Source organism: Eurosta solidaginis, chromosome 5, assembly GCF_040869045.1.
Source record: "Eurosta solidaginis isolate ZX-2024a chromosome 5, ASM4086904v1, whole genome shotgun sequence".
Classification (NCBI taxonomy): Eukaryota; Metazoa; Arthropoda; class Insecta; order Diptera; family Tephritidae; genus Eurosta; species Eurosta solidaginis.
Window position 1 is genome coordinate 155,430,237 of NC_090323.1, and position 26,059 is coordinate 155,456,295.

At 37.5% G+C, this 26,059-nt stretch overlaps 2 protein-coding genes across 5 annotated transcripts in view; both read left to right on the top strand.

The window, feature by feature from the left end:
- The first annotated feature begins 503 nt into the window (after nucleotides 1-503).
- LOC137252675 (collagenase-like) lies at nucleotides 504-2,465 on the top strand. The gene is made up of 2 exons (XM_067788723.1): nucleotides 504-786; nucleotides 919-2,465. The coding sequence occupies exons 1-2, from the start codon at nucleotides 518-520 to the stop codon at nucleotides 1,472-1,474; spliced, it is 825 nt and encodes a 274-aa protein (XP_067644824.1). The 5' UTR covers nucleotides 504-517; the 3' UTR covers nucleotides 1,475-2,465.
- A 2,727-nt stretch (nucleotides 2,466-5,192) lies between these two features.
- LOC137254460 (uncharacterized) overlaps nucleotides 5,193-26,059 on the top strand; it is a 473,400-nt gene continuing 452,533 nt past the window's right edge. For 2 of the 4 annotated variants that reach the window (XM_067792146.1, XM_067792145.1), the window contains exon 1: nucleotides 5,193-5,433. The gene's annotated coding sequence lies outside the window, so the exon portion shown is untranslated. Of the gene's footprint in view, nucleotides 5,434-6,364; nucleotides 7,015-11,096; nucleotides 11,199-26,059 lie in introns of those variants that run through there. The other 2 variants (XM_067792147.1, XM_067792144.1) reach the window with 2 other exon arrangements.

The following is a 26,059-nucleotide window of genomic DNA, read 5'->3' on the forward strand; positions in this document are numbered from 1 at the left end:
CCCATTGTCCAAAGGTTTACTAGTTTTCTATTCTGCGTCATAAATACAACCCACCTACCAAGTTTCGTCGCTTTATCCGTCTTTGGTAATGAATTATCGCACTTTTTCGGTTTTTCGGAATTTTCGATATCGAAAAAGTGGGCGTGGTTATGGTCCGATTTCGTTCATTTAAAATAGCGATCTGAGATGAGTGCCCAGGAACCTACGTACCAAATTTCATCAAGATACCTCAAAATTTACTCAAGTTATTGTGTTAACGGGCGGACGGACGGACGAACGGACATGGCTCAATCAAATTTTTTTTCGATACGGATGATTTTGAAGTCTATATCTATCTCGATTACTTTATACCTGTACAACCAACCGTTATCCAATCAAAGTTAATATACTCTGTGAGCTCTGCTCAACTGAGTATAAAAATGCATATAACTCCATAGTACTCCACTTGACTATAATATAAATAAGCTAAAAATTATCAATGCTTTTATCAGTCCAAATTTCCTTAAACAGCAGCAACATGAAATCGTTTATAGCTTTGTCGATCCTACTAAGCACCGCCTCGGCGTTTGAAATTCGGGGAACTAGAAATACGCAACGTGAACGCTTAGGGTCTATGGTGCAAAAGTTAGTTGCAACTCCACGTATAACAAATGCTCGAACTGCTGTTCCTAATGAATTTCCTTATCAAGCTGGTTTATCGTTTTTTGATGGCGAAAAGTGCCAATTTTGTGGTGGATCTCTAATAAGCAAGGAATGGGTGATGACGGCTGCTCATTGTACTTTAACGTAAGTTTTGAATTATAGGTACTGTATGTTTTAGGGTGTGAGACAATTGGCGAAAAGAAAAATTAATAAGTTAATCACCCAATAACGTACTGACGATACTCAATCAAATCTAGACAATCCTTTCAATTTCAGTGCCGTGAAGGTGAGAATATACGTGGGCAGCATAAATCGCTTAGATTACATTGAATGCCTGGAGGTAGAAAAAAGTAACATTATCGTTCATCCCAAATTCGATATGAGGACTACTAGAAATGATATAGCTTTGATCGAAATTCCAGCTGTAACATATTCAGCTGCCATTCAACCTGTTTCCCTACCAACACGTCCTTCATCCAATCCCAATTACGTTTATAAAACTGTAGTGGCTTCTGGATGGGGTTATACCTCTGATACATCCCCATCGCATTCACCTGTTTTACAGTTTGCCAGTTTTAAAGTGATCACGAACACCATATGTGCTGAAGTATATGGTTCTTATATCGATAAAGGAAAAATTTGTACTGCCGCTGTCAATCGTATTGGAATTTGTTTTGGTGATTCTGGTGGACCATTGGTGTTGGAAAAATCAAATATTCAAATTGGTATTATATCTTTTTTTGCAAACGATGAATGTGAAGGTAATGCACCAGCAGTATATACTCGTGTCACTTCCTACTTGGATTGGATTCGAGAAAATACGGGCCTTTAAATAATAGAAAGTGCTTGTATTCTTAAAAAATATTGACCACAAAATTATTAATAATAAGTATAAATTATAAAAAATAATTAATCTGACAGGGTTGACTCATCACGGCAATCTTGAATATATTTCTGTGGCTTCCCGGCATAACCAAAAAAGTCACGTTTTTCTAGAAATTTAATTACTTAGTGCGCAATAGCTTCTAAAATAAATTGACCTCAACATAATGCGGACGTCAATCAGAACGTTTTATATTTCAATAGTATCATTCATACATTGTTTGAAAAGAATGTGTCCAAACGTATTTGTTCATACGATAAATCAACTCAAGCTTGGATCACCCAAGCACTAAAAGCTTTAAAACAAAAAGTCGGTGACGTGTAATAGTGTGAATAGAACTAACGTCAATTGGCATTAATTCGCTTTTGAAAGAGAATTAATGCAAATGACATAAATTCCAAATCAGAAAGAGATCTAATATCAATTGACTTAAGTTTGCCTAAAACTATTAACTGCCTACGCAAAATAAAGGTAGGAGAAATTAGATTGTGAGTTGCGTTGCGATTGCTAGACCGGCCAAATCTGGCGTTGAGTCGACAAAATTTATATTTTTTATTCGCCTTAGTCTCCATAAAGAGTGCCGCGGGCGAAAATTAGGAGTAAAAAAACGGGCGATATTTAATTCGAAATTTTCATTTCTATAATTAGACGGAAAAAGTGCTTCTGTTAAACTTTGGAAAAAATAAAAAAAATGTTTATATCGTTTCATAATATGAACAGAAAACTTGGAATTAAAAAACGAACAATTTTTCATTAACGCTAGTTCCATTGACACTATTACACGTCACCGTCATGTCACTTCAAATTACATATATACATAAGAAGACTGGTTTACTTACATTCAGATTACGTTATTTATACTATTCTGCGTTATAAGTATTTTGAACTTAATAAAAAGTGCTATAAAGCTTACGTATGAGAAAGCGTTGCAAAGCGTTGACGTTTATTGTTTCGTAAGTTTTAAACGTAGGAAAAGAGTTTTTCTTCCGCTACGAAGTTTAAAGATAACATTTCTAACAACAATTTCAAATTAGAGAAAATCTTCACACCGACGTTATATACACTGATTTTAGTAAAGAGTTCTATAGAGTATGCCATTTTTTACTTGATAAATCCGACATGCTTTGCTTTCAACCAAGTCTCACCCGTTGGATTCCTCCTTTCCCTGCGGCAGAACGCAAAGAGGTATCTTTAAAAATATCTATCAGCAAAACCCCACTTTTTCAGGAGAGTAAAAAACCGTTTTGACAGCTTTATTGGAATTTGCTTATAAAATGAATTATGCCAATAGGTGATGAAAAGTCCCCTTGTGTATCAAAACAGGTTTTTGTTCTAAGCTCAGCTTTATTTAGTTTCAAAACTCATACAGAGAGAATAAAAGTTACATTTATAAAAAATATTGTTGATGGAGGTTTTTGCAGAATGAAGAAAACATTTGTTTTTTGGATGTAGCGTTTATGTTGAACTGTGTTTTGAGAATGACGCCTTGTTAAAGTGGGTAAAGCTATAGCTCCATACCGAAGGTCGCGATGTTGGCAGGTATTATCAAAAAACTAGCCGCGGACGAAGAGACGAATGGACCAGGCTCAATCAAAATATTTTTCAACCTTTATAATACTGGTATACGGAAGCTTATGTATTCCTTGACTCTTTTTCAGCACCCTAACGTTATCCGATCAAAGCTGTAATACCTATGAATAAGTGTAGCTGGGTATAAAAATGTATGCTGATGGACGGTTTTGCCTTTAAAAAAATTTCATTGCTGATAGAGAAATCTTCAAAATTAGAATTAATACAATTTGAGCTTTAACTTTAATGCCAGTGTCAAAATAGAAAGGGAGTCAGGAATAATCTTACAATCTAAAATTCATTTTATGCTGATGGGGGATATTGAATATAAGCCGACGATGTGTTTTCTAGTATCATTAATGTCTCCTTTGGTGCCCCTCAGGGCATTCATTTTGGCCCGATTCTGTTTTTGTTTTTATAAACGGTATCTCAGTTTTGCTTTTTGCCGGCTCTAAGTCAAATTTTTTAATAAAAACACGTAAGTATTTTTCTTATTTACCCATATATATAGGTTACTCAACGTCGACGGTCTTCAGGGTGACTGTTGACAAAATAAGACAATAAATCAAAAATGAATTAATTAACAAATAATAATAAATATTTTTAACATATGTACGTTTATTTACACGTCAGAACCATTTGACGTAGAGTTTTGTTAGTAAATGTTTGCACAAGGGGGCGCAATTTGCTGTGCAAGGTTTGTAGTTTAGTCTGTTGTTAGTTGGTGTTTTTATAATTTGTAACACTTCAAGAGTAAATCTCTTCGTATGTTGTTGTTCCTGTGCAAGAATTTCGGCTGCGCTGAATTTCGGCGAGTGGCCACTAGATGCACAGTGGGCCATGAGTGCAGTTGTTTGATTTGTAACATAATTACATTGTTTATAACAGGGATGCACCTTAACGTTAAGCTAATCGTTTATCAAAAAATTTCCACCGTTTCCGTTGAAACACTTCGAAATATTACCGATAAAGAAATTATCAAGATAAATTGTATCTCGTTTTTAACCGAAACGAAAAGCTTTCGTTAACGTTAAAAACGTTAACAAAAACGTGATACTTTATGTTTGAATTTTTCTGGCAATGCTATAGCCATGGTGAAGCCGTAAGGTGGCAACAACGAGCGCACATACACACACAAACTCTATGTAATTTGTTTGTGTAATTCGTTGGTGGTAATGTCAAAAATACTCTGAGAAATGTTCGTACTGTCAAAATTCATGAGAAAAGTTGCAATCAGCTTGGCTAATGCTTTCACCTTTAATGACTCCGCCATCAATCACCTATAGACCTCATGCCCACTCCCTCTTAAAATGCTCAGTAACACCTTTCGTTGATACCCATACCGTACAAACATTCTAGAGTCACCCCTGGCCCACCCTAATGGCGATATCTCGAAAAGGCGTCCACCTATAGACCTAATGCCCACTCCCTCTTAAAATGCTCAGTAACACCTTTCATTTGATTCCCATATCGTACAAACACATTCTAGAGACACCCCTGGTCCACCTTTATGGCGATATCTCGAAACGGCGTCCACCTATGGAACTAAGGATCACTCCTTTTCAAAATACTCATTAACAGCTTTCATTTGATACCCATATCGTACAAACACATTATAGAATCACCCCTGGTCCACCTTAATGGGGACATCTCGAAAAGGCGTCCACCGATAGACCTAAGGCCCACTCCCTTTTAAAATGCTCAGTAACACCTTTCATTTGATACCCATATCGTACAAACAAATTCTAGAGTCAGCCCTGGTCTACCTTTATGGCGATATCCCTAAATGGCGTTCATCTATAGAACTATGGCCTATTCTCTCTTAAAATACTCTTTAATACCTTTCATTTGATACACATGTTATACAACCACATTCCAGGGTTACCCCAGATTGATTTTCCTTATTTTGTCTCCATAGCTCTCAACTGAGTATGTTATGTTCGGTTACACCCGAACTTAGCCTTCCTTACTTGTTTATTATTATCTTTACTTATTTGCGCTTACAATTCTTTATTTTTCAGTTTTGCCTTTTTCTAAACAACAGTTGTTGTGTGGTTTTTTCGATGTAACCACCTACTTTTGTGGGTAAAAAATTATCCGGCTACTTTCGCGGGTAGAATACCAAAAGGGTGTAAAAGTTGCTACATGATTTCGTTACCGTGGTGAAGAATGTTGTTACCACACTAGAATCGGGGCGTAAGGAGCAAAATTTGTTGTCACTACCGCCTCGAAAACTAGAAGAAACATAGCTGTCAAATTTGACTTCACTGATTGAACAGAAAAACAATCAAAAGCCATTGCGTAAACATCAGTTGCAGCAACAATCTGAATATTCGCAAGTATTTTAACAACGATATCATCTTTTATATATGTACATATATCATATACATTTTATATACATATGTATGTATGCTAACATATATGTAGATATATGTATTATTATTTTTATACTCAGTTGAGCAGAACTCACAGAGTTTATTAACTTTGATTGGATAACGGTTGGTTGTACAGGTATAAAGGAATCGAGATAGATATAGACTTCCATATATCAAAATCATCAGGATCGGAAAAAAATTTGATTGAGCCATGTCCGTCCGTCCGTTAACACGATAACTTGAGTAAATTTTGAGGTATCTTGATGAAATTTGGTATGTAGGTTCCTGAGCACTCATCTCAGATCGCTATTTAAAAGAACGATATCGGACTATAACCACGCCCACTTTTTCGATATCGAAAATTTCGAAAAACCGAAAAAGTGCGATAATCCATTACCAAAGACGGATAAAGCGATGTAAATTGATAGGTGAGTTGAACTTATGACGCAGAATAGAAAATTAGCAAAATTTTGGAAAATGGGCGAGGCACCGCCACTGTTAAAAGAAGGTAATTAAAAAGTTTTGCAAGCTGTAATTTGGCAGTCGTTGAAGATATAGTTACATTATAATCTTACGTACGCTTATACTTACTTATATTTACTTATACATACTTACTAACTTTAATCTTACTCTTAATTTAAGCTTAGTCCTACTCTCATATTTATTTTACTTATTAAGCTTACTTATATTTGAAACTACTTCTTTCATTACACCCACTATTTACATACGTACTCACATTTAACTACAACACGTACATACATACCTATGTAACACAGAACATACATTCATACCTACATTACTTCCTTTACTTTCTCTTTCTAAATAATTGTATTTTCTAATTCCGTTTGAGGTTTATGTATGTTACACATTTTTGTATAATGAGCAGTTAATAAAAGTTCTTTGACACATAAAGACATTGGCATCATTTCTGGCGCAGTCTTACGCGAACCTAACACGCACTGCAAAATAAAAAAAAAAATTTTTTGAGTAAAGCAAAATTGTTCGAAAAGGACATATGTTTTAAACGCAAATTTTATTGTGATTGACACTCAAATTTTAAATATCCGAAATCTTAATTACGTTTTTTGACTTAAGAAAAATGAGCAAAATTGTTCGAAAAAACATTTGTTTTAAACATAAATTTTATTGTGATTAGCGTGAAGTTCTACACAAAAAAATATAAATAACTAAGTTTTTGAGTCACGAAAAAGCAGCAAAATCGTTCGAAAAGGATATTTGTTTGACTTTAATACAAAATTTATTGTGATTTATGTGAAATTGTGCAGAAAAGACGTTTTAAAACGCTCGAAAATGAAAATAAAAAATACAAGAAAACAAGAAATGTGAAAGAAAAAATTTCTTTTCTAAAAACTGTAGAAAGAAAAAAACGGTAATTTGGAGGTCACCTTCGAGAGAACTATAAATTGATTTCATGCAATTTGTTTTTATTTGTGCTACTCGAAGAGAGCATGCAACAAAAAAATATTAAAAATAACCAAATACGAGAAATGAACTAACTGAAAAATCAAAACTAAATATTAACAAGTAAGGAAGGCTAAGTTCGGGTGTAACCGAACATAACATACTCAGTTGAGAGCTATGGAGACAAAATAAGGAAAATCAATCTGGGGTAACCCTGGAATGTGGTTGTATAACATGTGTATCAAATGAAAGGTATTAAAGAGTATTTTAAGAGAGAATAGGCCATAGTTCTATAGATGAACGCCATTTAGGGATATCGCCATAAAGGTAGACCAGGGCTGACTCTAGAATTTGTTTGTACGATATGGGTATCAAATGAAAGGTGTTACTGAGCATTTTAAGAGGGAGTGGGCCTTAGGTCTATCGGTGGACGCCTTTTCGAGATGTCCCCATTAAGGGGGACCAGGGGTGATTCTATAATGTGTTTGTACGATATGGGTATCAAATGAAAGCTGTTAATGAGTATTTTGAAAAGGAGTGATCCTTAGTTCCATAGGTGGACGCCGTTTCGAGATATCGCCATAAAGGTGGACCAGGGGTGTCTCTAGAATGTGTTTGTACGATATGGGAATCAAATGAAAGGTGTTACTGAGCATTTTAAGAGGGAGTGGGCATTAGGTCTATAGGTGGACGCCTTTTCGAGATATCGCCATTAGGGTGGGCCAGGGGTGACTCTAGAATGTTTGTACGGTATGGGTATCAAACGAAAGGTGTTACTGAGCATTTTAAGAGGGAGTGGGCATGAGGTCTATAGGTGGACGCCTTTTCGAGATATCGTCATTAGGGTGGGCCAGGGGTGACTCTAGAATGTGTTTGTACGATATGTGCATCAAACGAAAGGTGTTACTGAGCATTTTAAGAGGGAGTGGGCATTAGGTCTATAGGTGGACGCCCTTTCGAGATATCGCCATTAGGGTGGGCCAGGGGTGACTCTAGAATGTTTGTACGATATGGGTATCAAACGAAAGGTGTTACTGAGCATTTTAAGAGGGAGTGGGCATTAGGTCTATAGGTGGACGCCTTTTCGAGATATCGCCATTAGGGTGGGCCAGGGGTGACTCTAGAATGTGTTTGTACGATATGGGTATCAAATGAAAGGTGGTAAGGAGTATTTTAAAAGGGAGTAATCCTTAGTTCTATAGGTGGACGCCTTTTCGAGATATCGCCATAAAGGTGGACCAAGGGTGACTCTAGAATGTTTGTACGATATGGGTATCAAACGAAAGGTGTTACTGAGCATTTTAAGAGGGAGTGGGCATTAGGTCTATAGGTGGACGCCTTTTCGAGATATCGCCATTAGGGTGGGCCAGGGTGACTCTAGAATGTGTTTGTACGATATGGGTATCAAATGAAAGGTGGTAATGAGTATTTTAAAAGGGAGTAATCCTTAGTTCTATAGGTGGACGCCTTTTCGAGATGTCGCCATAAAGCTGGACCAAGGGTGACTCTAGAATGTTTGTACGGTATGGGTATCAAACGAAAGTTGTTACTGAGCATTTTAAGAGGGAGTGGGCATTAGGTCTATAGGTGGACGCCTTTTCGAGATATCGCCATTAGGGTGGGCCAGGGTGACTCTAGAATGTGTTTGTACGATATGGGTATCAAATGAAAGGTGGTAATGAGTATTTTAAAAGGGAGTAATCCTTAGTTCTATAGGTGGACGCCTTTTCGAGATATCGCCATTAGGGTGGGCCAGGTGTGACTCTAGAATGTTTGTACGATATGGGTATCAAACGAAAGGTGTTACTGAGCATTTTAAGAGGGAGTGGGCATTAGGTCTATAGGTGGACGGACGCCTTTTCGAGATATCGCCATTAGGGTGGGACAGGGGTGACTCTAGAATGTTTGTACGATATGGGTATCAAACGAAAGGTGTTACTGAGCATTTTAAGAGGGAGTGTACATTAGGTCTATAGGTGGACGCCTTTTCGAGATATCGCCATTAGGGTGGGCCAGGGGTGACTCTAGAATGTTTGTACGATATGGGTATCAAACGAAAGGTGTTACTGAGCATTTTAAGAGGGAGTGGACATTAGGTCTATAGGTGGACGCCTTTTCGAGATATCGCCATTAGGGTGGGCCAGGGTGACTCTAGAATGTGTTTGTACGATATGGGTATCAAATGAAAGGTGGTAATGAGTATTTTAAAAGGGAGTAATCCTTAGTTCTATAGGTGGACGCCTTTTCGAAATATCGCCATTAGGGTGGGCCAGGTGTGACTCTAGAATGTTTGTACGATATGGGTATCAAACGAAAGCTGTTACTGAGCATTTTAAGAGGGAGTGGGCATTAGGTCTATAGGTGGACGCCTTTTCGAGATATTGCCATTAGGGTGGGCCAGGGGTGACTCTAGAATGTTTGTACGATATGGGTATCAAACGAAAGGTGTTACTGAGCATTTTAAGAGGGAGTGGACACTAGGTCTATAGGTGGACGCCTTTTCGAGATATCGCCATTAGGGTGGGCCAGGGGTTACTCTAGAATGTTTGTACGATATGGGTATCAAACGAAAGGTGTTACAAGCATTTTAAGAGAGAGGGGGCATTAGCTCTATAGGTGGACGCCTTTTCGAGATATCGCCATTAGCGTGGGACAGGGGTGACTCTGGTATGTTTTTGTACGATATGGATATCAAATTAAAGGTATTAATGATGGTTTTAAAAGCGAGTGGCCCTTAGATGTATATGTGAAGGCGTTCTCGTGATATCCACCAAAATGTGGACCAGGTGATCCAGAAAATCATCTGTCGGGTACTGCTAATTTATTTATATATGCAATACCACTAACAGTATTCCTGCCAAGATTCCAAGGGCTGTTGATTTCGCCTTGTAGAACTTTTTCATTTTCTTCTACTTAATATGGTAGGTGTCACACCCATTTTACAAAGATTTTTCCAAAGTTATATTTTGCGTCAACAAACCAATCCAGTTACCATGTTTCATCCCTTTTTTCGTATTTGGTATAGAATTATGGCATTTTTTTCATTTTTCGTAATTTTCGATATCGATAAAGTGGGCGTGGTTATGGCCAGATTTCGCCCATTTTTTATACCAAGAAAAAGTGAGCTCAGGTAAGTACGTGGGCTAAGTTTAGTAAAGATATATCGGATTTTGCTCAAGTTATTGTGTTAATGGCCGAGCGGAAGGACAGACGGTGGACTGTGTATAAAAACTGGGCGTGGCTTCCACCAATTTCGCCCATTTTCACAGAGAACAGTTACCGCCATAGAATCTATGCTCCTACCAAATTTGAGAAGGATTGGTAAATTTTTGTTCGACTTATGGCAATAAAAGTATTCTAGACATACTAAATGAAAATGGGCGGAGCCACGCCCATTTTGAAATTTTCTTTTATTTTTGTATTTTGTTGCATCATATCATTACTGGAGTTGAATTTTGACTTAATTTACTTATATACAGTAAAGATATTAAATTTTTTGTTAAAATTTTAATTTAAAAAAATTTTTTTTTAAAAAGTGGGCGTGTTCTTAATCCAATTTTGCTAATTTTTATTTAGCACATATAGAGTAATAGTAGTAACGTTCCTGCCAAATTTCATCATGATATCTTCAACGACTGCCAAATTACAGCTTGCAAAACTTTTAAATTACCTTCTTGTAAAAGTGGGCGGGGCCACGCCCATTGTTCAAAATCTTACTAATTTTCTATTCTGCGTCATAACGTCAACCCATCTACCAAGTTTCGTCGCTTTATCTGTCTTTTGTAATGAGTTATCGCACTTTTTCGGTTTTTCGAAATTTTCGATATCGAAAAAGTGGGCGTGGTTATAGTCCGATATCGTTCATTTTAAATAGCGATCTGAGATGAGTGCTCAGGAACCTACATACCAAATTTCATCAAGATACCTCAAAATTTACTCAAGTTATCGTGTTAACGGACGGACGGACGGACGGACGGACGGACGGACATGGCTCAATCAAATTTTTTTTCGATCCTGATTATTTTGATATATGGAAGTCTATATCTATCTCGATTCCTTTATATATGTACAACCAACCGTTATCCAATCAAACTTAATATACTCTGTGAGCTCTGCTCAACTGAGTATAAAAACAACAAAACAAGCATAAAGAACTCAATATCCGTGTGCATATATGAACATACATCAGCAATTAAATATAACAGCAATTACAAAACAACAGAACATCAATCAATAACTTGGGCACATTTTGAGTAGACAAAAAAACGGGGAGCAAATAGCAACAACAACATTTTCTCATCAAGTAGGTAAAGTCATCTTTGATCGAACTCGTCAATTGCAATAAATACAAATAAAGTATAATAACTTAAGAAGAAATAATATTGAGTCAAAAGGTATTTTTCCACTCATATGTACAAATGTATATATTTATTTATATATGTACTTAATTAACATTAAAGAGAGCAAATTCATATTTTGATCATTTTTGTAGAAATTCATTTAGTGTAAATTCATTATATTCAATATGGAGAACTTAGATGTCAATATTAAATTTAAACTTATTTCGACAAACATAAATAGCATTCCTCCTTATGATGGAAATAGAGACGCATTGTCAAATTTCGTACATCGAATAGACTCCATGGTTCAAATTTTAAATAGTTTCACCGCTGACGAATATAAAATTTTATTAATTGGCCAAATTAAAGATAAAATTATTGGGAGTGCTAGAAGATCAATTTTAATCAACGGGAATCCAGACACTTGGCCAGAAATAAGAAAAGTTCTTATCGATAATCATGGCGAAAAAAATTCCGTTGATGAATTAATCGATAAAATACGAGTTTGTAGATGTGATTCTACAATTGAAGCTTTTTATAATTTACTCAATACATTATTATGTCGATTAAATAACGCATCACAATTTAGTGGAAATAGTTCATTGAGTATAAATAGTGAAAGCAATGCCAGAATTGCCTTGAATTCATTTAAATTTGGTTTGCCGGAACCTGTAAAAAGCATTATTGTGAGTAGGGATCCAAAAACGTTAAAAGATGCATATGATATTATAAAATCAAATGGTTATTTGAAATATACAAACAAACGAACAAATTTTTTTAACAGTACTCAGTTTAACAAAAATAATAATAACTTTGAACATAATGTTAGTAACATGAGTTCTTATGCTACTCAACAGCATAGACAACATAACAGAGAAAACAATCTGAATAATTATGTTAATCAACAGAATAGGCAGCAGTTCAGTAATAACGATAGAGTAAACGATATTAGCAGTAATGTTAGCCAAAACATAGACCACAGTACAGCAACAGAAATGTTAATAATTCTGGGCGATACAATAACCATAACAGTATGAATTCTTTTGTTCAGCCAAGTTTTAATAGCAACAACAGCAACCAAACAAATAGAACGAATCGTAGCTCACGTAATTTTTATAATCAATATAATAACAACAATAATGAAGGACTGTATAATAATAGAAATCCGCCTGCGGAGCCTATGGAAATAGGAGTCAATGAAAATGAACAAAATTTTCAATTAGACGGTCTAAGAAATTACCCTATATAACAATAAACACTAACGTAAGAAAACTTAAGTTTATAATAGATACTGGTGCAGAATTCAGTATAATAAATCCACATATATGCAATCCCAAATGGAAAATAAAATCACGTCCAATCACCTTAAAAGTAATTAATAGAGATGTTACAACGGACATTCAATATAGCTTTCCATTGTTTAAAGAATTTAATAAGCCAAATTTTTACGTAAATTTTTTAGAATTTGAATTTCGCAGGTATTTTGATGGTCTGATAGGAAATAATATATTGCTTAGCTTGAGTTTTTTCCAAAGTTATATTTTGCGTCAATAAACCAATCCAGTTACCATGTTTGATCCCTTTTTTCGTATTTGGTATAGAATTATGGCATTTTTTTCATTTTTCGTAATTTTCGATATCGATAAAGTGGGCGTGGTTATGGTCGGATTTCGGCCATTTTTTATACCAAGATAAAGTGAGTTCAGATAAGTACGTTGGCTAAGTTTAGTAAAGATATATCGGTTTTTGCTCAAGTTATTGTGTTAACGGCCGAGCGGAAGGACAGACGATGGACTGTGTATAAAAACTGGGCGTGACTTGCACCGATTTCGCCCATTTTTACAGAGAACAGTTACCGTCATAGAATCTATGCCCCTACCAAATTTGAGAAGGATTGGTAAATTTTTGTTCGACTTATGGCATTTAAAGGATTCTAGACAAACTAAATGAAAATGGGCGGAGCCACGCCCATTTTGAAATTTTCTTTTATTTTTGTATTTTGTTGCATCATATCATTACTGGAGTTGAATTTTGACTTAATTTACTTATATACAGTAAAGATATTAAATTTTTTAATAAACTCAGTTCACGTACTTATCCGAACTCACTTGGAATTGGTATAAAAAATGGCTGAAATCCGACTATGACCACGACCACTTTTTCGATATCGAAAATTACGAAAAATGAAAAAAAAAATGCCATAATTCTGTACCAAATATGAAAAAAGAGATGAAACATGGTAATTGGATTGGTTTATTGACGCAAAATATAACTTTAGAAAAAGCTTTGTAAAATGGGTGTGACACTACCATATTAAGTACAAGAAAATGAAAAAGTTCTGCAGGGTGAAATAAAAAGCCCTTGAAATCTTGACAGGAATACTGTTCGTGGTATTACATATATAAATAAACTGCGGGTATCCAACAGATCATGTTCTGAGTCACCCCGGTCCACATATACAACTACCAACAACACAACACTGAATAAATATAGTTGGAAAGAAGGAATAAAAGTAGCGATTTGTCAGTCAAACAAACCACCGCTGTATAGCTAAATGCTTAGCGCAGCGTGCCTAAAGCGTACTGACGATGAAGGTTTAGCATCCTTCGAAATGGATATATCTGCGCAGCTATGGCAGGTTGTCTGAAAAAATGTCTACTTACAATTCCAAAAACAAAATACAATTTTTCAAATTTAGAAAAATTAAAAAAAATAGGAATAATTATCATTAGAAAAAATTATTGTTCTGGCCTTGAGCTCGAATCGAACCTTGAATCATTTATCAATAGGCCGAAAAAAACAAAAACAATTGTTAATAAGCCATGAGCACTTTGGATTGTCAAAACAAAGTAATTGACAATAAACAAATCCAGCATTATCAGTGATTTGCAACAGATGGCGCAAGACTGAATAAATATAGTTGGTAAGAAGGAATAGAAGTAGCGATTTGTCAGTCAAACAAACCACCGCTGTATAGCTAAATGGTTAGCACAGCGTGCCTAAAGCGTACTGACGATGAAGGTTTAGCACCCTTCGAAATGGATTTATCTGCGCAGCTATGGCAGGTTGTCTGAAAAATTTTCTACTTACTATTCCAAAAACAAAATACAATTTTTCAAATTTAGAAAACTTAAAAAAATAGTAATAATTATCATTAGAAAAAAGTATTGTTCTGGCCTTGAGCTCGAATCGAACCTTGAATCATTTATCAATAGGCCGATAAAAAACAAAATGATATCCGTATACTTTTTCAACATTTGTCTGAATATGGCTTGAATGTTAAACCAAATAAATGCATTTTTGGTGTTACTAGAATTGATTTTCTAGGTCATAGTATTTCTGAATTAGGAATACGCCCATCTGAAAATAGAATAAAAGCTATTCGAGATTTTGAACTACCAAAAACCATTAAACAACACGAAAGTTTATTGGTATGGTTAACTATTACCACAGATATATTTCACAATTAGCAGAATTTATTGGAGTTATATATGATTTAATTAATAAATCAACTAAAAACCGAAGTACGAGAATTCACTGTGTTTACTGATCATAAGCCCTTAATTTTCGCTCACAATTCAAAAACTGAATGAAGTCCACGACAAACCAGACTTCTTGAATTTATTGCACAATTTACAAGTGATATTCAGAATATTACTGGACAAGCAAATGTGGTAGCTGATATTTTATCTAGAGCATTTGAAATAGAAGCAATTCAAAATTGAAAACTTAGTTTTAAAATTTTAGAAAAGGAACAGAAACAAGATGATGAACTAAATAATCTTTTATCTCAACAATCATTTCAAAATTTAAAATTAATTAAAATTCCTCTTTTAAATTTCAATATATGGTATGAACTATCCGGAGATTGTCCTAGACCGTTCGTTCCAAATAACTTACGCATAACAGTATTTGATAAGTTACATGGGATAGTGCATCCGGGTAATAATATTCGCCGTCTAATTATTAAAAAATATTTTTGGCCAAACATGAATAAAGAAATTAATAGATGGTCAAAGGATGTATTAGTTGTCAAAAATCTAAAGTTTATCGACATATATGAAGTCACCAGTTAGTAAAATTGCAATACCGAACAAAAGATTCGAACATATTCATTTATGTAGATATTACCTATTTCAAAGGGACATCGCTATATCTTGACTATTATCGATAGGTTCACACGTTGGCCAGAAGCATTCGGATTAAGAAAATTTCTGCAGAAGCAATTGCAAATAAATTTTTACGTGAATATATACCTCGGTTTGGTGTACCTCTAGAAATAACTACTGAGCAGGGTGCTCAATTTACTTCAAAATTGTTTACAGAATTAACAAAGTTATTTGGCAGTCATCAAATTACAACGTCAGCTTATCATTCTCCAGCGACTGGCATTGTAGAGCATTTAATAGACAATTGAAATATTCTTTAGAGGCTGCAAAAGGAACCAGAGATTGGTATGGTGAGCTACCTCTAGTACTGTTAGGTTTGCGATCAACATTTGAAGGAGATATTTCAGCTACACCTGCTGAAATGGTTCTTGGACAAAATTTAAGATTGCTCGGTAAAATTATTGTTCCAACATCTGAAAATTCATCGTCAAATGAAATTTTGGGTAAATTACGTGAAAAATTTAGAAATGATCATTCGAGTTTAAAATCACAACACTAATGTTTGTATTTACGTTCCGAAAAATTTACAAACATGTAAATTTGTTTTTATTCGTTTAATTAATAAGCGTTCTTTTCAACAACCGTTGAAGGTCCATACAAGGTACTTGAAAAAAAAAAAACAAGAATTATTTTAAAATTGAAATTGATAATGTAATCAAAACTATCACAATTGACAGGCTAAAACCAGCAATTATTGAAACGTTACCTAACAACTCTAACACTTCTCACAATAACAATGGAACAAAAAAGAAAGTCACATTTAATTTATTTAACGTTAATTCTCTGGAAGAGAGAGTAATATATTATATTATACATTTTACCTGTTAACTTTATATACTTTGTGAATTCAATAGTTTACTAGCTTTACCCGGTGTACGTTGTAACGCCCGAGATCGAATGGATGTTGCGTTATTTTTTCTGTTTTGTTTGTTCATAATTTAATTTAGGGTTCTGTTAATTGAATTGAATTTTGTACGCATATTTGGTGAAATTTTCTGTTAAAACATTTTATTCTTGTATCTTATTGTAATGCATGTGGGTACACAATAGTTTTGGTTTATTCGTTCGGTGCAAAGATAAACAAATTTTTTGGTGTTCCAACTCAAGAGCAAGTAACATATAGCTGTCCATGGGAAAAACACGGACTCTCTAAATTTAAGTATGCAACAGTAAGCGATTGTCCTTGTGCTTTATTGATTGTAGTTGCAAAAGCAAGGCGTACAGGAAACTGTAAGCGCTTAAAATTGAATGGCAAATCTGTAGGAATCATTAGGATTCGTGGTATGAGCACATCTTCACATTTGCTTTTGCCGCTGATGATTGTTGCTTTGATTACATTCGGCATTAATTTGTAAACGCAAAGTCTGCTTCTATTGCACAATTTTGGTGGGTTTAAATTCCGAAGAAGCATGCTCGATAAACCATTTTTGAGGTCGATAGATACGCAGGCATTCCTGTTGGTTCTAAGGAGTATAGAAATTCATTTGGATAATTCACAATTTTATCTCCATCTGTAACTGGGTCGATCGATTTATATTTCGTCACTTCACCAGGAAATTGGTTTTGAATGCGATCATTGATTTTGTTAACATGATCATTTTTGGGAGCTAAGATAGGTCGTTCGCATAGCCAAAAAAACAAAACATTTAAATTTAAAATACTTAATTCTGAAATATGAATAACTTTCGTCTTGAGCGAAGGAACCTAAAGCCAAAATTTGGTAATGATCGAAGTATGGCAAACACGTTTTCATAGGGAACACACACACAGAATTTGATTTTTATATATGGGGTATTCCATCCCATTTCGACCAGTTTTGAACCCGACCCCTTTAGAATTGGCTGAAAGTTTTTCTTCTTTTTCTAGCTCACGAAAGACGTTTTTCAGAATTTTTCCAAATTTTTTCATCAAACTCAAAAAAAGTTATGAATTTTTAAAAAACACCGTTTGGGATATTTTTTTTTTTTTTAAATTTGTTTTTAAATGTACTTTTCGGAAAAAATACAAAAAAATTTTTAAAGTTTTTTTTTTTTGTAATTTTTCAGTTTTTCGAGATTTTTCGAATTTCGCCATTTTTTTCTCATAAAAAACTTCAATCAATTCTGCAATCATCCCAACTAATCCCGGAGCGGGCCGATGATTTTTTTTGTTTTTTATTTAATTAAAAAAAAAACTTGAAAAATTCTTTTGTACTTTTTCCGAAAAGATCCCAAACGGTCAACTTTTTAAAAAGTTATAGCATTTTGAAAAAAACACCGTTTTTTTTTTCAAAATTCATAACTTATTTTGAGTTGGACACCGTTTTTGTTTTCTAAATGCTATAAATTTTTCAAGAATTGACCGTTTGGGATCTTTTTTTTTTTTTGAATTTTTAAATGTACTTTTCGGAAAAAATACAAAAAAAATTTTAAAGCTTTTTTTTTCAATTAAATAAAAAAAAAAAAAAATCATCGGCTCACTCCGGGAATAGTGGGGATGACTGCAGAATTGATTGAAGTTTTTTATGAGAAAAAAAAAATGGCGAAATTCGAAAAATCTTGAAAACTGAAAAATTACAAAGAAAAACTTTAAAAATTTTTTTATATTTTTTCCGAAAAGTACATTTAAAAACAAATTAAAAAAAAAGATCCCAAACGTCTTTCGCAAGCTAGAAAAAGAAGAAAAACTTTCAGCCAATTCTAAAGGGGTCGGGTTCAAAATTGGTCGAAATGGGATGGAATACCCCATATATAGATGTAGATATAGACTGAACCTAAACAATTCTTTTAACAGCGGCAGATTACCAAACGTTCAAAAGAGATAACAGCCAAACTCAACAATGCAGTCAAAATTTAGGTATTAAAATAACTTAAGTTTGTATGGCAGCAGTAGTATGTTCCAGCCCAAATGGTGAAAGGAAAAGTATATACACACCGACACACATATATATACAACAAAACAATTTCGTTGCCTACTTTTAGGCGCATACGTATGAAACCTCAAAACAATTTCGTTGCTTACATTTAGGAGCACACTTAGAGCTTTTTGCATTTGTATGGTGTGTGTTTTGGTTAATCTATAAGAAAAAACAGAGCTTTTTGTTTCTGTTCTGGCCAATCTATAAGAAAAAGCTTAGAGCTTTTTGCCTTTAGCAGAGCTTAGCGGTTCAGGAGAGGATCGAGCTCAGATTTTAAATGGGTAGCCCTACATTTTTAAAGGGCCGCAAATTTTTAAATGTTCCCTCATAATTCTAATGAGTCCTATACTTCACCCGAGTGTTTTTAAAGAGTCCCATAGATTTCTAATCGAGCGACTGCTCCCCAATCCCCCAACCCCTATTTTTTCTCGTCTGCAAAAAGTAGCAGTTGGACACCTGTAGTACCGCCCAACCCCAACCCCTTTTTTCTCGTCTACAAAAAGGAGCCGAGGGGCACTTGTAGTACCGCCCCCTTTTTTTCTCGTCTACAAAAAGGACCCGATGGGCACTTGTAGTACCGCCCCCCTTTTTTTCTCGTCTGCAAAACGGGCCTGTCGGGCACCCGATCAGGGGCAGATTGAACATTTTGTTTGGCATTTTATTAGATTGTAAGTTTGTGTGTACATGCTGTCTAATATATATATATACATATATATATATATATATATATATATATATATATATATATATGCATGTGAGAATTTCAAAATTAACTAAAGGTTATCTTAATATTAAACTTATGATTTTCCATTATTGAACATTTCGTTTGGCATTTTATTAGATTTTAAGTTTGTGTGTACATGCTGTCCCATATATATATATATATATATATATATATATATATATATATATATATATATATATATATATGGAGTATTCCATCCCATTTCGACCAATTTTGAACCCGACCCCTTTAGAATTGGCTGAAAGTTTTCTTCTTTTTCTAGCTTACGAAAGACGTTTTTCAGAAGTTTTTCAAATTTTTTCATCCAACTCAAAAAAAGTTATGAATTTTTAAAAAAAAGCACCGTTTTTGTTTTCAAAAGGCTAAAACTTTTTCAAAAATTTACCGTTTGGGATCTTTTTTTTTTTAAATTTGTGTTTAAATGTACTTTTCGGAAAAAATACAAAAAAAAATTAGTTTTTTTTTCAATTAAATAAAAAAAACAAAAATTCTCGGCCCACTCCGGGATTAGTGGGGATGATTGCAGAATTGATTGAAGTTTTTTATGAGAAAAAAAAAAGTGCAAAATTCGAAAAATCTCGAAAAACTGAAAAATTACAAAAAAAAACTTTAAAAGATCTTTAAAAAATTTTTCCGAAAAGTACACTTAAAAACAAATTTTAAAAAAAAAAGATCCCAAACGGTAAATTTTTGAAAAAGTTACAGCATTTTGAAAACAAAAACGGTGTTTTTTTAAAAATTCATAACTTTTTTTAAGTTGGATGAAAAAATTTGAAAGACTTCTGAAAAATGTCTTTCGTAAGCTAGAAAAAGAAGAAAAACTTTCAGCCAATTCTAAAGGGGTCGGGTTCAAAATTGGTCGAAATGGGATGGAATACCCCATATATATCTAATATATAAAATTCTTCTGTCACGGTGTTAGAGGCTTGACTCCTCCGAAACGGCTGAACCGATTCTCATGAAATTTTGTGAGCACATTGGGTAGGTGTGAGAATCGGCCAACGTCTACCTTTTTTTCGCTACGTGCCTAGGGTCTTGAGATTAAAACGTGGACTCGGGTACCCCTAGAATGTGTTTATACAATATGAATATCAAATGATAGCTGTTGATGAGTGCTATAGTTCAGGATAATTTTCATAAAACTGGGAGGCTAGAGTCTCGAGATATAGCCCAAAATGTGGACCCGGATACACCTAGAATGTGTTTTTACACTATGGGTATCAAATTGAAGCTGTTGATGTGTGCTATAATACAGAGTAAGTTTTACACCGCTGAGTGACTAGGGTCTCGAGATATAGGCCAAAACATGGACGCGGATACCCCTAGAATGTGTGTATATCATGGATATCAAATAAAAGCTGTTGCTGAGAGGTCTAAAGTTCATTGTGATATTCGATTTAGTCGCATCAACCTGGCAAAACTGATAAATATGCATGCGAAGCGGAAACAAAAACAAGAATTAATAATACCCACATACCTATTTACATACGTCCTATTCGATTTGCCTGAAATTTCGTATATAAATTTGCCTATATTAGTATTTACGATGCCTTTTTTCCGGGAAGTATATCATAGACGGACTGGGACTGGGATTAGGACTAGGACTGGGACTGAGACTAAGACTCGGAGTGGGACTGGGATTGAGACTCGGAATGGGACTGGAACACAATACATACCACCCTCTGGGACTGGCAATAAGAGATAAGAAGAAGGAGAAAAACTTGAGAGAAGAGAAAAGAGAGAGGGAGACTGAGAAAGAGATAGAATGAGGCGAAGATGGATATGAAGCGAAAAAGACGGAGGGAGGAGTGAATAAAAAGATTAGGAAAAAGTGTAGAGGGGTAGGGCAGAGTTAGACGGAAAAAGCTTATTAAAATGTATGCAGATAGGCCAAATTTAGGGCAGAATAACGTCTGCCGGGTCTGCTAGTATCTAATCTAATCTAATATATATATTACTAGCCTTTACCCGCGGCCCCGTCCGCAAGGAGAAAATAAAATATATGTGCTATTCACGTTAGCCTGCTTATCAAGTTGTCTGTTTAAAAATTTTTTCTGTCAACGTATTTTATTTTTTAATACAGTAAAAAAAAAAGAACTAACTGAGCTGATGGGCACGCTTACATGAATAGTACAATACACTTTTTTCGAATTAAAAAAAATACATTTTGTTTCTAAGTTAAATTAATTGATATGACAGGGGTGAAAGAATTACTACTCATAGAACAAAGGAGTGAAACTGCAATTAGCTAAAACCAAAAAGAAGTTTTTAAATGAAAGCAGTGTTGCTTTTTCGGGTATTTAGTTGGTTAAAATATTACAAAAATTTTAATTATAGTTGTAATAGTTCGTTACAGGATTCATTTAAAAATAGAACGAAAAAGCTGTGATATATTAAAGATAAAACATACCGAATTTTAATTACGAATAATTTGCCGTAAATCCACGGCCATGTGTGCTGAATTACCGGTTTCGAAGAGACCTAAAATGATCCCGGAAGTGTCCCTAAATGACACCAAATAGTCACGAAATGATGCCGACGGGATCCTGGACTAATCTCGAAAACTAACCAGAAATGATGCCGGAAGGGTCCCAAAATAATCCCGAAGTAGTCATGAAAAGTTCCGAAATGACGCTGACGGGATCCCGGACGGATCCCGAAAACCATCCAGATTTGATTCCTGAACGGTCCGCAAATGATCCCGATATAGTCCGAAAAAGTCCCGAAAAAACTCTGACGGGATCCCGGACAAATCCCGAAAATCGCCCAGAAATTATCCCGGAGGAGTCCCAAAATGATTCCGAAATAGTAGGCACGAAAAAGGCCCGAAATGATCCTGACGGGATCCCGAAAACCACCCAGAAATGACTCTGGAGGGATCCCCAAATGATCCCGGAAAAGTCCACAAACCATCCAGAATTGATCTCTGAAGGTTCCGCAAATGATCCCGAAATAGTCCCGAAAGTCACGAAAAACTCAGACCCATCCCGAAAATCATGAAGAAATTATCCTGGAAGGGTCCCAAAATTACCCCGAAATAACTCCGACGGGATCCCGGACAGATCACGAAAATCATCCAGAACTGAGCCCTGAAACGTCCGCAAATAATCCAGAAATAGTCCGGAAAAAGTCCCGAAAAAACTCCGTCGGGATCCCGGACAGATCCCGAAAATCACCCAGAAATTATGCCGGAGGGGTCCCAAAATGATTCCGAAATAGTCCCGAAAAAGTCCCGAAATGACCTTGAGGGGATCTCAGACCGATACCGAAAACCATCCAGAATTGATCTCTAAAGGGTCCGCAATTTATCCCAGATAAAGTCGCGAAAAAACTACGAAGGGATCCCGAACAGATCCCGAAAATCATAGAGAAATTATCCCGGAAGGGTCCCCAAATGATCCCGAAATAGTCCCGAAAAGGCGCGAAATAACCCCGACGGGATCCCGGACGGATCCCGAAAACCACCCAGAAATGATCTTTAAGGGCAACTGACCCCGAAATAGTCGTGAAAAAGTCCCGAAATTACCCCGACGGGATCCCTAAAACCATCCAGAAATTATCCCTGAAGGATCCCCAAATGATCCAAGAACAGTCTCGAAATTCCCTGACATTTTCCCGAAAAAGTAAAAAAATAAACCCGACGGGATCTCGGACGGCTCCCGAAAACGATCCAGAAATGATGCCGGAAGGGACCCCAAATGATTCCGAAAAATTCCCGAAATTCCCCCGATGGGATCCCGGACAGATCCCGGATCATCCAGAAATGAAGCCGGTTGGTACCCCAAAATGATCCCGAAATAGGCCAGAAATGACCCCGTCGGGATCCCGGACGGATCCCCAAAAGTATACAGAAATGATGCTGGAAGGTGAAATGATCCCCTTACAGAAAGATGAAAAATGAAATGATCCCCTTATAGTTCCGAAATGATCCTGACGGGACTCCCGACGGATCCCGGAAACTATCCAGAAATGATGCCGGAAAGGTTCCCAAGTTATCCCCAAATAGTCCCGAAATTACCCTGACGGTATCCCGGACGGATCACGAAAACCATCCGGAAATGATGGCGAAAAGGGTCCCCAAATGATCCCGCATTAGTCGCGGGTTCCGAAATGACCCTGACGGGATCCCCGAAGGATCCCGGAAACTATCCAGAAATGATGCCAAATGATCCCGAAAAAGTCCTGAAATGATCCAGACGGGATCCCGGACGAATCCCGAAAACTATCCATCTAGGTACCCCAAATGATTCCGAAATAGTCCCGAAATGACCCCGCCGGGATCATGGGCGGATCCCGAAAAAGTCCTCAAATGACTCCGACGGGATCCCGTCCGGATCCCGAAAATCATTCAGAAATGATGAAGGTAGGTACCCAAATGATCCCGAAATAGTCCCGAAATGATCCCGACGGGATCCCGGACGGATCCCGAAAACCAACCAGAAATGATGCCGGCAGGTACCCCAAATGGTCCCGATATGACCCCGTCGGGATCCCGAACGGATCCCTAAAACTATCCAGAAATGATGCCGGAAAGGTCCTCAAATAACCCCCTAATAGTCCCGAAATTACGCCGACGGAATCCCGGACGGATCCGGAAACCATCCAGAAATGATGCCGGAGGAGACCCCAAATGATCCCGCTAAAGTCCCAAAATGACCCCAACAGGGTCCCGGACGGATCCCGTAAACCATCCAGAAATGATGCCTATAGGTACCACAAATGGTACCGATATGACCCCGTCGGGATCCCGAACGGATCCCTAAAACTATCCAGAAATGATGCCGAAAGGGTCCACAAATGATCCTGTATTAGTCGAGAAAAAGTTCCGAAATGACTCCGACGGGATCCCGGACGGATCCCGAAAACCATCTAGAATTGATACCGCAACGTACCCCAAATGATGCCGAAATAGTCCCGAAATGACATCGACGGGATCCCGGACGGATCCCGAAAACCATCTAGAAATGATGCCGGAAGAGACCCCAAATGATCCCGCAAAGGTCCCAAAATGACCCCGACAGGATCCCGGACGGATCCCGAAAACCATCCAGAAATGATGCCGGAAGAGACCCCAAATGATCCCGCAAAAGTCCCAAAATGACCCCGACAGGATCCCGGACGGATCCCGAAAACCATCCAGAAATGATGCCGGGAGAGACCCCAAATGATCCCGCAAAAGTCCCAAAATGACCCCGACAATATCCCGGACGGATCCCGAAAACCATACAGAAATGATGCCGGAAGAGACCCCAAATGATCCCGCAAAAGTCTCAAAATGACACCGACAGGATCCCGGACGGATCCTGTAAACCATTCAGAAATGATGCCGGAAGAGACCCCAAATGATCCCGCAAAAGTCCCAAAATGACCCCGACAGGATCCCGGACGGATCCCGAAAACCATCCAGAAATGATGCCGGAAGAGACCCCAAATGATCCCGCAAAAGTCCCAAAATGACCCCGACAGGATCCCGGACGGATCCCGAAAACCATCCAGAAATGATGCCGGAATGGACCCCAAATGGGCCCGAAATGACACCGACGGGATCCCGGACGGATACCGAAAACCATCCAGAAATGATTCCGGCAGGTACCCCAAATTATCCCGAAATAGTCCCGAAATGACCCTGACGGGATCGCGGACGGATCCCGAAAACCATCCAGAAATGATGCCGATAGGGTCCCCAAATGATCCTGTATTAGTCGAGAAAAAATTCCGAAATGACATCGACGGGATACCGGACGGATCCCGAAAACCATCCAGAAATGATGCCGGAGGAGACCCCAAATGATCCCGCTAAAGTCCCAAAATGACCCCGACAGGGTCCCGGACGGATCCCGTAAACCATCCAGAAATGATGCCGGAAGAGACCCCAAATGATCCCGCAAAAGTCCCAAAATGACCCCGACAGGATCCCGGACGGATCCCGTCACCCATCCAGAAATGATGCCGGAAGAGACCCCAAATGATCCCGCAAAAGTCCCAAAATGACCGCGACAGAGTCCCGGACGGATCCGGAAAACCATCTAGAATTTATACCGGAAGGTACCCCAAATGATGCCGAAATAGTCCCGAAATGACATCGACGGGATCCCGGACGGATCCCGAAAACCATCTAGAATTGATACCGGAAGGTACCCCAAATGATGCCGAAATAGACCCGAAATGACATCGACGGGATCCCGGACGGATCCCGAAAACCATCTAGAAATGATGCTGGAAGAGACCCCAAATGATCCCGCAAAAATCCCAAACTGACCCCGACAGGATCCCGGACGGATCCCGCAAACCATCCAGAGATGATGCCGGAGGAGACCCCAAATGATCCCGCTAAAGTCCCAAAATGACCCCGACAGGGTCCCGGACGGATCCCGTAAACCATCCAGAAATGATGCCGGAGGAGACCCCAAATGATCCCGATAAAGTCCCAAAATGACCTCGACAGGGTCCCGGACGGATCCCGAAAACCATCCAGAAATGATGCCGGAAGAGACCCCAAATGATCCCGCAAAAGTCCCAAAATGACCCCGACAGGATCCCGGACGGATCCCGAAAACCATCCAGAAATGATGCCGGAATGGACCCCAAATGGTCCCGAAATGACACCGACGGTGTCCCGGACGGATCCCGAAAACCATCCAGAAATGATGCCGGAAGAGACCCCAAATGATCCCGCAAAAGTCCCAAAATGACCCCGACAGGGTCCCGGACGGATCCCCTAAACCATCCAGAAATGATGCCGGAGGAGACCCCAAATGATCCCGCTAAAGTCCCAAAATGACCCCGACAGGGTCCCGGACGGATCCCGTAAACCATCCAGAAATGATGCCGGAAGAGACCCCAAATGATCCCGCAAAAGTCCCAAAATGACCCCGACAGGATCCCGGACGGATCCCGAAAACCATCCAGAAATGATGCCGGAATGGACCCCAAATGGTCCCGAAATGACCCTGACGGGATCGCGGACGGATCTCGAAAACCATGCAGAAATGATGCCGGAAGATACCCCTAATGATCC